The sequence below is a fragment of the Cebus imitator genome, unplaced genomic scaffold (genome assembly GCF_001604975.1).
Source record: "Cebus imitator isolate Cc_AM_T3 unplaced genomic scaffold, Cebus_imitator-1.0 Scaffold12, whole genome shotgun sequence".
NCBI lineage: Eukaryota > Metazoa > Chordata > Mammalia > Primates > Cebidae > Cebus > Cebus imitator.
Window position 1 is genome coordinate 7,674,365 of NW_016107327.1, and position 17,446 is coordinate 7,691,810.

Here is a 17,446-nt window from a genome sequence, read left to right on the forward strand (position 1 = left end):
TAGTAGAGATGGGGTTTCACCGTGTTGACCAGGATGGTCTCGATCTCTTGACCTCGTGATCCACCCGCCTCGGCCTCCCAAAGTGCTGGGATTACAGGCGTGAGCCACCGCGCCCGGCGACTTCTACCCATTCTTAACTGGAAATTTGGAGGGATAAATTTAACTCCATTTTATCCTGTATTTTCCAGGCTAACTCAGGTTTATTAGAAGAAGTGAAGCTTGTACTTAGGGAAAGGATATGTCCCAGGAGAGAGGAGCAGGAATGCCAGTAGGAAGGAGCAGATGGGCGAGCAGCTTGGAGGCAGAATGAAGCATGGGACACACTGGGACAGAAGGGTGCAAGCCCAGCAGAGGGGTGAACACCGGCTCCCGGAGAAATGGCATCTCTCAAAGTGACGTTGAAGGGACCAGGATTACAGACATGAATGGTAACAATCCCGACCTCAGGTGAGGAGCAATAGAAACGGATGGTAGAACTGGAAACGAATGTAAGAATCCATCTGCTCCTGAGTGCATGGAACTAAATCAATAAAACCTAACAGAAACCTCCATGGTGAAAACCCCACTTTTAGAATAACAATATAATAAATTCAACCCGGCTTTTATCTTGTGCCTAATTTGGGTGCCAATGTCTGAAAGCACGTGTTAAACTCTATGATAACAAGCAGTAAGGCCCTTAATCTGACCCAAAGAAACAGAACCCAACGTTTTCAGCTGAGTCAAAGATTATAAACTGAAGTATGTCAAAACAAACTTAATGCACATGTCGGAAGAGGTTTTGCTTTTAATACATTCTACGTCCAACTTGGCACTGAAACAGGTTCTCTTGGGACTTGCCCTATTCTTCGTTCCACACTGTGAAGCAAAAAAATCCAGCCACCGCCAGGATCTTCAGGAGAAGGCAGAGGCTGGGGGAGGATGTGGCAGAGAGAGCAGCATGCTCCGCACCGTGGCTCCTACAGGGCCGTTCCAGCAGCTCCACTTGAGGATGCAACACCTGAGCCCATGTCTTCCCAACAAGCAGAGAGCATGCTATTTAAGAGCCACATACCCTGCACAGCCTTTCATCTGGCTGCTCTGAAAGGTCAAGCATGAATCATTTAGCCATTGTTATCTCTGTGTCTGTGGAGGGAGGTGGAGACAGCAGAAAACCACAGACCAGGCCGGGCGGGGTGGCTCATGCCTATAATTCCAGCACTTTGGGAGGTTGAGGCAGGCAGATCACTTGAGGTCAGCAGTTCAAGACCAGCCTTGCCAACATGGTGAAACCCTGTCTCTACTAAAAAATAAAAAAAAAAAAAAATAGCCGAGCATGGTAGCGGGTGCCTGTAGTTCCAGCTACTAGGAACGCTGAGGCAGGAGAATAGCACGAACCTGGGAGGTGGAGGTTGTAGTGAGCCAAGGTTGTGCCACTGCACTCCAGCCTGGATGACAGACTATTTGTCCCACTCTACAAGGTCCAGGCAACAACCAGCCGAGAGATGGAGTGAGTGAAAGGAAACCTGCCCCATATAGGCATAGGGGAAAGGGCAAGAGCTGCCTTCAAAATGGAAATATCAAGTTACTCTAAATTGATCTTGGATAAATTTTGTAATTTTTCAGGGGGATTGTATCTGGTGCGAGGATCTACTAAAGCCTGCTTGTTCAACTGTCCTGGAAGGAGGCTGATTAACCCAGGATGGAAGGTAATTCAGGCTTGTCTTTCTTGTAACTCAAATAATAGACTTTTTTTTTTTTTTGAGACAAGGTCTCACCTGGGTTGCCCAGGCTACAGTGCAGTGGCACCATCTCACCTTACTGCAGCCTCAACCTCCCAAGCTCAGGTGATTCTCCCACTTCAGCCTCCTGAGCAGCTGGACTACAGGCACGTGCCACCAAGCCTGGCTGATTTTTTGTATTTTTGGTAGAGATGGGGTTTTCCATGTTGCCCAGGCTGGTCTCAAAGCTCCTAGACTCAAGCAATCCACCCACTTTGGCCTTCCAAAGTGCTAGGAGCCACCGTGCACAGGTGGGAGCCACCGTGCCTGGGCCAAGGCTTTGAAGGACAAAAGATGATTTCATTTTCACCAGTCAGCCCACCTCCTCACTATCTCTACTCCTCACCGACAGACTTCTAATAGGCTCACTTCTCCAATCCCAATACCTTTCCTAAATGGCATTACCATTCTTCCATTTCTTCCCTTTATGCCTGAGGCTGCAATTTTTTGAATTTTTGCAATCAGACCTTGGCAATGACCTTGAGCTGTAGGATATAAATAGCTCCCACATGCTTAGCGTTCCAATAATGGAACACTAGGCGTAAACAGATTTTAATATTCACCCACCATGTCCTAGGCAAAAACATCCTACCAGGTTCCAGGGACACAGGGAAGGAAATTCTTTACAACCCTGCTCAGGGCTAAGGGATCCTTGAACTTCCCAAATGTTTAGAATCACTTGTTCCCTATTCAACCTCTATGAATAACTTATGTGTCTATGGGCTGAAATATATTCCTGAATTAGAATTTGCTTACTTATTTATCTTTTCCTACTGCTAAACCATGAGTTCCCCCAGGACATGGGCCACATCTCACTCATCTCTAGACTACCAGCACCTATCATCTCACAGCATCTGGACACACAGAAAATGCTCGATACAGAAGAGGCGAAACAGCAGATACACTGCACCCTCCTTGCCCTCAAGGAGTATGTAGCCTAAATAAATATTTAGGCAGGTAAATAAATATTAGTACTGCCATGTGATACATGCGGTACATGGTGATACACGGGGTATAAGTAATAGCACAACAAAGGCCAGATTGGCTGGGCACGGTGGCTCACACCTGTAATCCCCACACTTTGGAAGGACAAGGTGGGAGAATCACTTGAGCCCAGGAATTCAAGACCTGCCTGGGCAGCATAGTGAGAACTCCATCTTTACAAAAAATTGTAAATTAGTCAGGTATAGTGGTACATGCCTGTAGTCCCAGCTTCTCAGGAGTGAGCCAAGAAGATCACTTGACCCTAAGAGCTCAAGGCTGTAGTGAGCTATGATCTCCAGCCTGGGTGGAGCTACTGATCTCCGGCCTGGGTGACAGAGTGAGACCTTGCCTCTTAAAAAAAAAGAACAAAGATTGAGTGCCACTGCACTCCAGCCTGGGTGACAGACCAGCAATCTGTCTGTCCCACCCTATGATGTATGAAGGAGGAAGGACTGGGCTGCACTTGGTTAAGCTTAAGAGAAAGATAAAGGGGGCAGGGGTGTTCCACACTGAGAGGGTAGGGTGAATAAAAGCTCAAGGCAGCAGGGGGTATTTGGGGACGTGTGAGAACCTCGGCTCCGCTAGATGAGGTAGTGGAAGGGGAGGTGGCTGGGAAAGAGGCAGGGTCTTATGTGCCCCACACAAAAGGACCTCAGACCTTCCCTTGCAGGTGAGGAAGGCCAGGCAAGTGTTTAAAGCACGGGTCTAAGGGGTTCTGGAAGGATGCTCTAGCAGCAATGCTGAGTGTGGCCCAGAGGGGAGCAAGAGGCAGTGGGGCTACTATTCCAGCCCAGGGCTACTTCCCCAGGGTGCAGGGTGCAACTGAGGGAAAGGGCCCAAGAAATGCGGGTTTCTGGACCACTTGGAAGGCGGCAGGTAGCACAAGTGGCCAAACTATGATGATGGGTACACGTGGAGAGCACCAGGACTTCAGTTAAGAAATAAGAAAACCATGGCTCAGGCCCTGGTTCCATCGTCACCAACAAGCTGCATCAATCATTCAACCGCAACTGTCTCACCTGTCAAATAAGGAAAATAATCTCATCCGAGGAAAACTTGAGTACATGTTACCAAGAATACAAAGGTGAGAAAAAGACATGGGCCCTCTCTTCAAATTCAAAAGGAAGGAAAGGAAACAACAAAACAAGGTAGTAAGTGCCATAAAATATGTTTTAAAAATAATTTCTTTTTGTCCAAAAAGTAATATATTCTTGTCGCAATAAAAGACCACTGGATAATAGAGTAAATTAAAAAGATATAAAGTAGTAATAGAAATTAAAGAGATGATGGGGCAATTGATTATAAGTAAGTTTAAATGAGATAAACACAAGCTCTTTTAAAAGTATGAAGCCACTGACCGGCCATGGTGGCTCATGCCTGCAATCCAAGCACTTTGGGAGGCTAAGACAGGCAAACCACTTAAGGTCATGAGCTCGAGACCAGCCTAGACAACATGGTGAAACCCCATCTCTACTAAAAATACAAATATTAGCTGGGAGTGGTGGCGTGCACCTGTAATCCTAGCTACTTGGGAGGCTGAGGCATGAGAATCGCCTGAACCTGGGAGGCAGAGGTTGTACAGTGAGCCAAGATCATGCCACTGCACTACAGCCTGGGTGACAGAGCGAGACTCCGTCACAAGAAAAAAAAGTATGAACCATTACAGAGTTCACACTGGCTCATCCCTACCAGAGCTCTGGCCCGTTTGTGCCTCCCTGGCCCCTCAGTGCTTCCCTGCTCCAGGGTTAGGGAGGGCCACCCGTAACAAACATCTCCAACGAGAAGTTTTGTGATATTTTTTTTCCCCAAGAAAATTATACATGTAAAATGTTTTCTAAGAAATGTGGATCCCAACAATGAAGTAAACAAATTATTTGTAGCTTAATAACCCACTAGTTGTCTGAAAGGCAAATAGAGCACATTGTTGGTTATGTTTGTTTGAAACAAATGCTGATCTATTCACAAAGCAAGTAACTATGACATTCGTATATGACAGCCTGAGGCTTTCATGCCCATGAGAATTTTACTTCAAGGCCAAAATCATGTTCAATAAATCACAGGACTTCAGGAAGAACCAAGAATGCTGTCAAATACTACGATAAACAGGAATAAATAACAATAGTATCAAACTGTTAGAAGAATAGGTAAAGACTGTGAAAATACTTTGTGAAATAAATATAGCTTATGAATAAAATACAAAACAATGTTCAACCTCACTAATACCCCAAAAAACGCACACCAATGATCATCTAAATGTCCATGAGGAATTGATTAAATACATTATGGCATATCCATATGATAAATGAACATGCTATTATTTAAAATTATGTTCTGAAACTGAGTCATAGGGAAAATATCCAAAGTATATTTGAAAAGAAAAAATAAGATACAAAATACTATAGACACTGTTTTGTTAAAAAAAAAATAGAGAAATATAAAGCAGATTACTATTAACAAAGAGATTTTCTCTAAGTGGTAAAATTAGAGATGATGACTTGCTTTCTATCTTTCCAAAATTTTCCACACTAATATTTAGAAATTTTACAATCAGAAATATAAATATCTGATAATTCTCAGCTTCTCAAGGGCAGGGACTAGGCCTGTGTTTTCTTATCTAACTAGTGCTTAGCACACAGCATTTGCTCTATAATTATTTGTTGAATCGATCAATGACTGAACAAATGAAGAACAGATATACTCATTTAAAAAGTTCTGGCTGGGCGTGGTGGCTTATGCCTGTAATCTCAGCACTTTGGAAGGCCAAGGCAGGTGGATCACAAGGTCAGGCATTGGAGACCAGCTTGGCCAACATAGTGAAACCCTGTCTCTACTAAAAACACAAACAACTAACCTGGATTGGTAGTGGGCACCTGTAATCCTAGCTACTCAGGAGGCTGAGGCAGAAGAATCGCTTGAACCTGGAAGGCGGAGGTTGCAGTGAACCAAGATTGTGCCACTGTACTCCAGCCTGGGAGGCAGTACAAGACTCCATCTCAAAAAAAAAAAAGTTCTGATACGCTTTCACACTTTAACTTTTATTACATTTGCTTTAGCCTCCTCCCTCAACAGATAGTTTTTCTTTTTCTTTTTTTTTTTTTTTTGAGTCTCACTCTGTCATCCAGGCTGTAGTGCCCAGGAGTGATCTCAGTTCACTGCAACCCCTACCTCCTATGTTCAAGCGATTCTCATGCCTCAGCCTCCCAAGTAGCTAGGATTACAGGCACCCACCACCACACCTGGCTAATTTTTGAATTTTTAGTAGAGACAGGGTTTCACCATGTTGGCTAGGCTGGTCTCAAACTCCTGACCTCAAGTGATCTGCCTGCCTTGGCCTACCAAAGTGCTGGGATTACAGGTGTGAGCCACTGCAACTGGCCAGATATTTTTCTTAATGGTTAAAATTAGTTCCTTAGGAGAGCCCTTGAGTGTCAGGAAAAGCAAGTACAAAAACACGGAGAGCTCCTGTCTTGAACAACAAGGTTCAGATAAGCTCCACTACTCTTCTATATCTGAGTTAGGAGTGAGCTCCAAACGGGGGATTTGACATTATTGCATTACAGAAAATTCACATGAACTTTGAGTTCTTGACCATATAGCAAGGTATTATTAGAAAAGTCCTGAGAAGAGGGTTAAAGAGAAAAAAAATTATTGAACCAAAGCAAACAGTGAAGGTACATCATAGAACATATTTTAAAAGGAAGATCAATTCTTAGAAGTCCAAATCTCAGAGGTCAAAATAAAAGTTAAATTCCACTTTTGACTTCAGCCAAACAGAATAAAGCATCCTCGGAATGAGACAGAGACAAAGATGGAAAGAGCAAGAGAAATGAGAAGGAGGAGGAAAAACTGGCTTCTGAAAGGCTAGAAAGAGCATGTTCTAATTTAAAAGAAACATATCCTTCTTCATTTAAGGTTTAGGAGAAATTATCTTTCTGACAGTGAATTTTAATTGATTTCCTTTTAGAATTTTCAGTTTTTTCAAGCAAATTCTATCTACCAAAGTGGCAAGTTTCGGCTGTCAATATCAGAGACACCCATAACTACATAATTAAAAGAATTAGGTCAATTTTAGACTCACTGGTAGGACAAGCTTTAGATGCTGACTTGACTCTATTTCACTTAAGAAATGAAAACTAAGCCTGGAAAACATTTGTCTTGGACAAACTAATTAAGAAATTTGTTTATATCCCTCACTAAAATTTGCTAAAATGCAGGTCATTCCAGTATATTAGCAATTTTTTTTTTAAAAAAGATTCAGGGGTTTCACCATATTGGTCAGGCTGGTCTCGAACTCCGAATCTCAGGTGATCCACCCGCCTCGGCCTTCCAAAGTGCTGGGATTACAGGCGTGAGCCACCGCGCCTGGCCCTATATTAGCAAAACTTTAATAATCTTTAACGATCTCCTAATATGCTTGAAACCATTGAAGGTACTCAGGCTTTCAATAACAACTTCCTGAAAACCTTAAATTTAAGCCAGTTATATTTCACTTTAAAGGTTATTATCACAATCTGATTCCCACAAAGTATTATACATCTACATACATATAAAAGGCACCGGCAGTTTCTGTAAGTATGACAGAATTCTCTTGAGATAAGAGGATGAAACAGACTCTGGCACAAAAACTCCTCCACTAAACACACATTAAACACTTGTGGTTTCAATTTCCCCAGGAATAAATCAGTATCATGCCCCAAAGAGGTGCCACATGTTTTCAAAGACTGAAATATAAGGCATTCTAAAAAAAGCATATGACTAATTGTGTGCACTGAATAGTGAAAGCCATTAAAAATAACGCTTCAGCATACCTGATAATTCTTGTTTTACAAACGAAAGCACAGCCAGGTAAACCTGACAGTCAGCTATGATTATCTGCCTCTGAAGCCGATCAACCATAGAGGGAGCGGATTTTCGGACATCAACCTATTTGGCGGAAAGAAAGCCCACAGTGATAAATCACACATAACAACGATAGTCCCCCCAGACAGTATTAGGTTATTGTACAAAGTAACTTCACATAGGAATTGTGAAATCTGGCATTCACTCAATGCCAAGACCAAATTTATCCTATGGACCTAGCAGCTTCAAATTTCCATTAGTCTGACTTAGTTTTGTTTGTTTGAGCACTGTAACTCAAAGATAAAAATATTCTAAGGGATACAAGCTGAATTCATAGGAAATATGAAAGCGACATAAAACTTTGGAGTTTCACCTTTTTAAAAAAATAAACAATGTAGAGTCTTTCTTATCCAAAACAAAAATTATTAAAGGTACAATATATTCCTCCAAGTAGGTAACCTGAAAAGTCAACTTTGCAGCTACCTGTCTTCAGGTAGGATAACATTAGGGGCATTCTTTTTTTTTTTGGAGATAAAGTTTCACTCTTGTCACCCAGACTGGAGTGCAGTGATGCAGTCTCGGCTCATTGCAACCTCTACCTTCTGGGTTTAAGCGATTCTCCTGCCTCAGCCTTCTGAGTAGCTGGGATTACAGGCATGCGCCACTACACCGGATAATTTTTATATTTTTAATAGAGACATGGTTTCTCCATGTTGATCAGGCTGTTCTCAAACTCCCAACCTCAGGTGATCCCCCCACCTCAGCCTCCCAAAGTGCTGGGATTACAAGTGTGAGCCACTGTACCTGGCCACATTAGGGGCATTCTATTCGTGCATGCTACTGAGATGTAAGGATCAGAAACAGATTACATTTCCATTAAGAAGAAAATATTCTGGAATTCAAAATTAGCTTTGAATAAATCACAAACAGTACTTGAAATATAAGTCATATAAATAAAAATATGCAAAGTCAAATTACTTTTTATAAAATGTTGGTCTTTATCATGTTTCTAAAATGAAGAAAAATCACTCCAGAATAGAACACTCTGTATTTAGTACAAAGTAAACTTGAATAAAATAAGTTAAATAGCTTTCAATATGCTATCACAATGACAGAAAAAATAATAGAATTTTTGCAGATATGTCAACAGTATACACAGTAGTCATGCCAGAGTCATCTCCTTCCCTTTTCTCTAGATTTTAGCATAATCCATCATGGTCACTGTGGTTCCAAATCTAACCCCAGCACTCACTACTCTATTCACTTGGAAAAATGTCAAGATGCTTTTATTTCCTCATTTGTAATAACATCTGGCCGGGCGCGGTGGCTCATGCCTATAATCCCAGCACTTTGGGAGGACGAGGTGGGTGGATCTCCTGAGGTCAGGAGTTCGAGACCAGTCTGGACAACATGGTGAAAGCCCTGTCTCTACTAAAAATACAAAAAATTAGCTAGGTGTGGTGGTGGACGCCTGTAATCTCAGCTATTAGAAGGTTGAGGCAGGAGAATCGCTTGAACCCAGGAGGTAGAGGTTGCAATGAGCGGAGATCGTGCCATTGCACTCCAGCCCATGCAACAGTGCTGACACTCTGTCTCAAAAAAAAAACTACTGTATAGGATTGTTGGGAGGCCTAATAAGATGCTAAATGTGAAAACACTTTAAATTGCAAGGACACACAACAAATGTTAATTATTAACGCAAATGCTAGACATGGTACTGGATACTGATGACAGACATGTAAATAAGCTTTCATTGTACTGAGGAAATACAGACCTTATTACTATGTATTGTGGGAAGCACTCTAAGGGTAAGGGCAGGGAACCACGGGACCTGTAGGAGACATACTCCACAGGGCATGGAGCCTCAAACAAGAGTCCTTAGGGAAAAGGACACCTAGAAAGAACTAAAAAAGAGCAGGAACCAGGAAATGAGGGAGGAGAATGTTCCAGGCAGAGGAAATGTAAATGCCAAGGCAGCCACATTAGGGAGTTGGTACTTTATTATAATGGCAATGGCTGGTGAGAGGGCCCACTGAAAACCATGTAAGCAACAAATTTGCATTTTAGTGACTATATTATCAACAATGAATTAGAGCAGCAGAACCCAACCTTTTTGGCACCAGCGACCAGCTTCATGGAAGACCATTTTTCCATGGACCGGGTTGGGGGTTTGGGAGTGTATGGGTTAATGGCTTCAGGATGAAACTGTTCCACCTCAGATCATTAGCCATTAGTTAGATTCTCATAATGAGCGCACACACCCTAGATCCCTTACAGGCACAGTTCATGCTCCTATGACAATCTAATGACGCTGCTGATCTGATAGAAGGTGGAGCTCAAGCGGTAATGGTCACTCACCCTGCAGCTCACCTCCTGCTCTGAGGCCTGGTTCCTAACAGTCCATGGACCAGTATGGACCCATGGCCCAGGGGTTGGGGACCCCTACATTACAAAACCATGAGACCGGAGGCAGAAATGCCGATGTATCTTAGACAAGTGGGATGGTGTCTGACCTACAGAGATGGCAGTGAGGATGGAGAATAGTCGATGAATTCAAGAGGTATTTAAGAAAAAGAGTCAACAGCACTTGGTCATTGATTAGACATCAGGCTGGAGAGAGAGGAAGCTAAAAAACTCTGGCCTTCTGGACCATCAGGAGATGGGACACTTGGCCCATCAGTGGCTTTCTCATGGTGGACACTATAAACAAGAGGAGAGGTAAAGCACTCTCCCATGATGCTTTATAGGCAGGGCACAGGCATGCAGGAGTAGAAGACAGGTGGCTTCTGATGACTATATCCGACAGACTGATTTGTCAGTGACATATGTGAGACCCTTGAGCACTCCAAGTAACATCAGGGCTAGGAGAACGTCTCTCCACAGCCTAGCACTTTTGCACTGAAAGATGAAGGCAAAATCAGGAAAACTTGATTATGATGTTATTATGACTATTTGCAACCAAAGGCTGGTGAGGCCTGGGGAAAATTAGGTAAACTGCTGAATTTCAGAATTATACCAAAATGCAATTCTATTATTCATCAACTGCCATCATATCCTATTTGAATCACATATAGGAAAAGCTCATTAAAACAGCTCTTGCCACACAGCGCATTATGGTGAAAATGACTCTAAGATATCAAATGCACATGCACTGAATGGCTCTGGATGACTGAAAGGACCTTCTGTTTTTTAAGAGATACATTTTATATAGCTAAAAACCATAAGAAACATTGTGGTTTTTCAGCGATATTTTAAATACTCAAACCAAGCAAATGGTTTTTGTTCTAAATGAACAAAAGTGATATTCTAAATAAGCGGCACACAGTTCACAACCTAAAGCCCCAGTACTTACATTCTTCTTAATTTTATTCTTGATTGTTTCAATTACTCCAGTCTCTTCACTTTCACACAGTTTTTCTGTAGTTTTTAAGTCATCACATGCCAACTGCATTTTTTCTTCCTCAAATGTCATCATGGCATTCTAGAAAGAGAGAGAGAGAGAGAGGAGAAAGAAAGAGAGAGAGAAATTTAGGCGAATTTGTTACAACAAAACTTCAAATTAAATAAAAAACAAATTATTTATTGCAAGCAAAAGAATGTAAATGTAACAGCACAATCTATTCATTTAAAGAAACTATAATCTCAACATGAAATAAGACTATACCTCTATCACATCATCATGAAAAAAATATAGTAATAAATGTCCCTGCAATTACTGTTCCACAAGTTTTATTGTTGCTGTTATTAAACACAACAACAAAAATTCTCTATAATTTCTGATTGGTCTGCTCAATTCAGTTTTCACAATGGTGTCTAATTCAAAACTTAATTCTACCCACATACGGATCCCCGGCTCCACCAAGTACTGCACAGAAAATGCTAATGAAACAACAGCTTGTAGATACTCTTGGAAAAATTCAGTCTTTCCAGGGACTGCGATTCCAGTGGGTTCACTTACAAGGAATTTGTTTTATATTGTCTATGGTTCAAAATTCCATGACAGCTTGTTTCTAGGCACCTGATCCTGGTAGGCTTTTTCAGGCCACATTTAACCAGGAAGGGGAAATCTACCAAATTGCTGAACACCTGTGACTTCTACCCAGTAGAGCTGAGTTTTCTGAGATGAATGGGCTTACAGGGGCAGAAAGAGACTTGCTACAGAATACCTGGTTCTTGGAAGGACCTAATGAACCTATGTCTCTAGCTCCCCATTTCCTATCAAGTTCCACCACCTCCATCTTGGCATTTCACATTTCAGACTTCCTCAGTATGGCTCTAACCTACTTCTCCATTCCAGCCAAACCAGACCACCATCACCTTGGCCCAAGCCTCCCTGCCACACTCTTCTTCCCAACCCTCCTCTCATGCTGCTGAAATCTCAACCCTGCTGTGTGGCCTTGCTTCTCACCTCCTCCTCCATCACCAGACTCAGCCAAGACCTTTTAGATATATCTCGTTTATAGCTCTTGTAATCATTTGAGAACTAAAGTTACGACCCTGACCCTGTACCATTCTCCTTGAGGTTGGGAATAATGTATTCTTTCAAACAATAGCCCTTAACATTTTTGTTGCATTAACTGGCAATAAGAGGAAATAAATACCTTGAATAAAAATGTCTCACTGGATGCTGGCCTGGTACCTGTGGTTGAGCAATGCCAGGCTGTGTGTGACATGCCCATTCGCTGACATCTTTCTAAGTCTTAGATCTAAATGCTTTCTCTTTTTCAGTTTCTGTCATGTCTTTTCTTTTCCTGTTGTTACACAATTCTTCAAGTCTTTTAAAAAATTATGTGTTTGAAAGTAGTTTGTGTGATGCTTAACTGTCTCTGAAAAATCAAAGCATCTCATTTTCCACATTGCCCAATGTACTTTAAAACCTAGCTGCAATCCACTTCCTCTATTCCCAAATACTTATATTTGGAAATGTAATACTAACTGACAAACGTTAGCTCCACTCATTTAACTTGTCCTCTAGTCCACATTTATTCAATAATTTTAGAGTAAACCTTTATTATTCAAACCCAGACCTTTTTTTCTCCCTCAAATGCAGTTTTAATCACTGAAGGTCTTTCCATTACATTTTTATTCTAAAAAGGACTTTGATTAAAATATAATACTCTATAAATAAGATATAAGCATTTATTTTTAAAATTAGGGGAGGCAGATTATTTCCTAGGCATTGGGTAATAGGCAAAAACTTTATTTCAGCTTTAAACTTTAAAAGATTTTCTATAATAGTGTATCTATACAACTGGTAGCCACTAACAGATATTACTTTATATAATTGTTTCCTTCATGCCAATAGGTCTTAAGATATCAACTTACCAAAAAACTGACAAAACTGGCTCCAAAACTCATTAGTGGGCTATGATTTCTGTTAAAAAAATATAAAAATAAAATTATTTTCATTGTAAAATTTTATTTTAAAAGCATTTGACAAATCATGATTAACATGTAATCCTACTAATTGGATAAAAGAAGTTAAGGTCATCAAGCAGATTAAATCTCCCTAAGAAAGAAGTTAAAGAGGCAAGGTGGTTGACAACTCTATCTGCCCAAATAGAATTTGCCTCTGATTCTTCAAAGCAAGGCAAACAAAAAGTCAAATTATAACAGACACTGCCTTAGTAAACTTTTTCATTGTGGCTATTAAAGAATTGACACAGTAAATATAAAGATGTTAGAAACAGGCCGGGTGCAGTGGCTCACACCTGTAATCCCAACACTTTTGAAGACTGAGGCAGGCAGATTACCTGAAGTCAGGAGTTGGAGACCAGTCTGGTCAACAGGGCAAAGCCCCATCTCTACTAAAAATACGAAAGTTAGCCAGGTGTGGTGACGGGTGTCTGTAATCCCAGCTACACGGGAGGCTAAGGCAGGGAGAATTGCGTGAACCTGTGAGGCAGAGGTTGCAGAGAGCCAAGATTGCGCCACTACACTCCAGCTTGGGCGACAGAGCCAGACTCTGTCTCAAAAAAGAAAAAAAAGGTAGAAACAATCGGACACCTATAAAAACATGGCCAAAGAAAGATGGTTATTATTCTCTTTTAAAATAATCTTCTGCCATTACCAGTTTGATCATATTTAAAATGCAAAGCTTGTTACAAATGTTCAACACATTTGAAAATCCGTATAGTTTCTAGAGTAGATCAAAGAGTTTCATCACTGAGTCAGACTTCACAAACTCATTCACCAATCCAAGAACCTTAGGAATGCCTCCTTAAGAGTCAGCCATTCCTCCCTTGTAATCATCTGATTTTGTTGTAAGCCAAAAATGAAACTGAATCAATACCAATTTAAAGAATATAAGAATATAAATGTTCTGCTTCAAAATCAAAAATAGTATAAAATCCAGATCTCTATAAATTGCACTAAAAGGAAATGCAAATTGTAATTACCTTGTTGAATGAAAATCGTTTTACTGATTTTTTTTACTATGCAAATAATATATGGTCACTATAAAAAGGCAAGAAACATTCAACCTCCTACTATAAATACAGAATATATGCAAAGTGAGAGTACGTGTGTGTCTATGGGAAAGAGAAGGTGCACACTTACTTTGTCAATGTGTGCGTACACACACATATGCCTAACTGACATCCTGCACATATATTTTTGCAGAAAAGGCCAAATACATTCTTGCGATAAAATGCTAGAGGTAGCACTACTGAGATAAAGGGTACACACATTCATTTTTCTCTTGGTGCACTCTGTGAGTCTCAGAGAAAGAGACAATGTGAGTGAGATCCAGGACTTGATTTAACATTAACATTAACCTTCTGCTACCATTTTTTCATCTACTTAGTACCTACCTAAATTCTACAGTTAATAATAGTCTGCTTATCCCACTTAATAGGTTACTTAAACCTACATTCAAAAAAAAAAAAGGAAGGTCAATTCACTTGTGAGGAATCCCTAACCCTCACTCACACCCATGAACCTAGCTCAAACGGCACACTTTTATAGTGTCTGTCATCCCCACAATCTGCCTCAAAATATGTTAGTTTTTCTCATTCCATAGCACTACATGGGCATAACAGTACAAGCTCCTACCCTATCCTACTGCATATATAATATCCACCTTACACATAGCAGGCGTTCCGCAAATCCAAGTCAGTGAAGAAAGGGATGACACAGAGCTAACTCTGCCTTTCAGGAACCAGACACGTCTCAATCAAGTGCTGAGTACTATGGCTTTTCCCTCCTTTTCCCTTTCCCTGCTTACATATTGGCCACTTTGCCATTTGCAAAATGAAGGAAACTGAAACCAGGGCCTACTATTGCCACATCTGCTTCTAAAATTAGGTTACTGAGAGCTGTGGCAATTAATTATTCATGGTACCTAACCTGGCCCTTATGACTTCATATACCATCTTATCACTTAAGTGGGGGGTGGGGAAAACCATAGAAACCAGCCCTATGAAAGCATTTTACCTCCTTAAAGAACTGTCTGCATCCCACACAGCACCCAGGTGCATCAGGCACATGATAATGCACTGCGGGACAGGTGGGTGTCCTCTCAGGCTGCCCATCACTCCCTGGTAGAACAGCTCAATCTAACACATTTCACTTGGTACTTGGTTGGTTGGTTGGCTGTTTTTTTTTAGAGCGAGTCTCCTTCTGTCGCTCAGGCTGGAGTGCAATGGCGCAGTCTCAGCTCACTGTAACCTCCGCCTCCCCAGTTCAACTGATTCTCCTGCCTTGGTCTCCTGAGTAGCTGGGATTACAGGCATGTGCCGCCACGCCTGACTAATTTTTGTATTTTTAATAGAGACGGGGTTTCACCATGTTGGCCAGGCTGGTCTTGACTTCCTGGCCTCAAGTGATCCGCTCGCCTCAGCCTCCCAAAGTGCTGGGATTACAGGCGTGAGCCACCACACCCAGCCCACTTGTATTTTTTTTAACAAGCGACCCTAAGTTAACTTACCACATCCTAATCAATTATCAGTTGTGGACCACACATTTCTCTATACAAAATGCATTCACTTTGGAGATCTGGAAATGTTCCCAAAGAGTATGAAGGTCCTTAGTTCAAAACCAGTGTTGTGGAAGGGGAGGAATAGGCTCCCAGCTCATTTCGATACTGTTCATATTTGGAACCAACAGACAAAGACCAAACAAGAGGGGAGTGAGAGTGCCATGTGAAGGCTGAGTACAAAGGTAAGCATTCAAACCCAAACCCAAGCCTTTCTAAATACCAGAAGATACACAAAAAACAGGGCAAGTGAAATAAGCCATAGTGAAAAACCCATTTTTTTTTAAAAGAAGACTAAACATATATATGTACTTGTTGATATTGAAAAAAACAATGGTAGGATAATCTATAGCATTTTTTTCAAAATTGATACTATAAGTGAGGGAGGCGAATAGGGAAGAAGAAACAAGGATGGAAATGAAGCTCCTTTTATCCATCGTTTTGTTTTGAAATCATGTAAAATTTATTCACAATACTAAATCAAATGTGAATAATGCAATCCCTAAAGTCAAAAAAAAAGTGAATAAAGTATCCCTAAAAGCAAATCCAGTTGATAACACTAGAGCAGCACTACTCCAAGAGACTTTACAACATAATAATCTGACAGTATATCCATATTGTGAAATACCCTTTAAAACTGACCCCAAAAGGTGGCCAAAAGAAAAATCTTAATCTGTTTTCAGTAATCATATTCTTACTGGAGAAGTGGGTACTGTTATTCTAAAGCTGCTGGGTCGTATGGGTCATAGCAGGTAAGAAAGCAATCAGTAAGTATGTCAGTGTTTGTTGGGACCCAGGACTTTGTGCAGAGGAAAAAGGATGAAACAAACTTTTAAATCTTATAGTCCAGAATACAAACTGGAAGAATAAAAGCAAACTCATTAAATTTTTTATCTTTAAAAGAATACAGCTGGGCACAGTGGCTCACACCTGTGATCTTAGCGCTTTTGGAGGCTGAGGCGAGAGGATCACCTGAGGCCAGGAGTTCGAGACTAGCCTGGCTAACATGGTGAAACCTGTCTCTACTAAAAATACAAAAATCATCTGGGTGTGGTGGTATGTACCTGTAATCCCAGCTACTCGGGAGGCTGAGGCAGGAGAATCACTGGAACCCGGGAGACGGAGGCTGCAGTGAGCCAAGATTGTGCTACTGCACTCTAGCCCGGGCGACAGAGCAAGACTCCATCTCAAAACAACAAACGAACAAACAAAAACTATTTCCTAGCTCTGTCCACTGAAAAAGCCTGGGAGCAATGATCACCTAGTAGCACTACACAGCCTTGCATCCTTTCCAAGAAAGGAAAAGAGACCATGCCTTCTTGTAGAAATGGCTGATTCCAGGTTAGGGGCAAGAAATATTCCAGAAGAGCTTGAAATATCATGTCATCACAGAAAATAAGGAAGTTTAAAAAACATATTAGGGTTTTGAAGGGTTTCCTACTAGCCAAAGATGCAACAACTGATCATCCCTGAGGGTAGAAATATCAATGAACTGAAACATCAAGTAAGTTTAAATTCATTATAAACCATGAGTTCATAATGATACTTTAAGTTTTGTTTGTTTGTTGTTTTTTGAGATGGAATCTCCTTCTGTCACCCAGGCTGGTGGTGCAATCTTGGCTCACTGCAACCTCCATCTCCCAGGTTCAAGCAATTCTCTTGCCTCACCCTCCTGAGTAGCTGGGATTACAGGCAAGTACCACCACACCCACCTAATTTCTGTATTTTTAGTAGTGATGTGGTTTCACCATGCTGGCCAGGCTGGTCTCGAACTCCTGACCTTATGATCCACCTGCTTTGGCCTCCCAAAGTGCTGGGATTAGAGGCGTGAGCCACCGCACCCAGCTGATACTTTTACTATCCCCATTTTACAGATGAGCATATGGGGAAA

The 17,446-nt window shown here is 41.3% G+C and overlaps 1 protein-coding gene across 1 annotated transcript in view; it reads right to left on the reverse strand.

The window, feature by feature from the left end:
• The window catches only part of TTC39C (tetratricopeptide repeat domain 39C), a 125,225-nt gene that overhangs the window by 58,005 nt on the left and 49,774 nt on the right, over positions 1–17,446 (reverse strand). The window contains exons 2-4 of the mRNA XM_017498543.2: positions 12,906–12,954; positions 10,933–11,061; positions 7,550–7,664 (exon numbers count right to left, since the gene is read on the reverse strand). Of these exons, the coding sequence (XP_017354032.1) occupies positions 7,550–7,664; positions 10,933–11,061; positions 12,906–12,954 (293 nt within the window). The remainder of the gene's footprint in view (positions 1–7,549; positions 7,665–10,932; positions 11,062–12,905; positions 12,955–17,446) is intronic.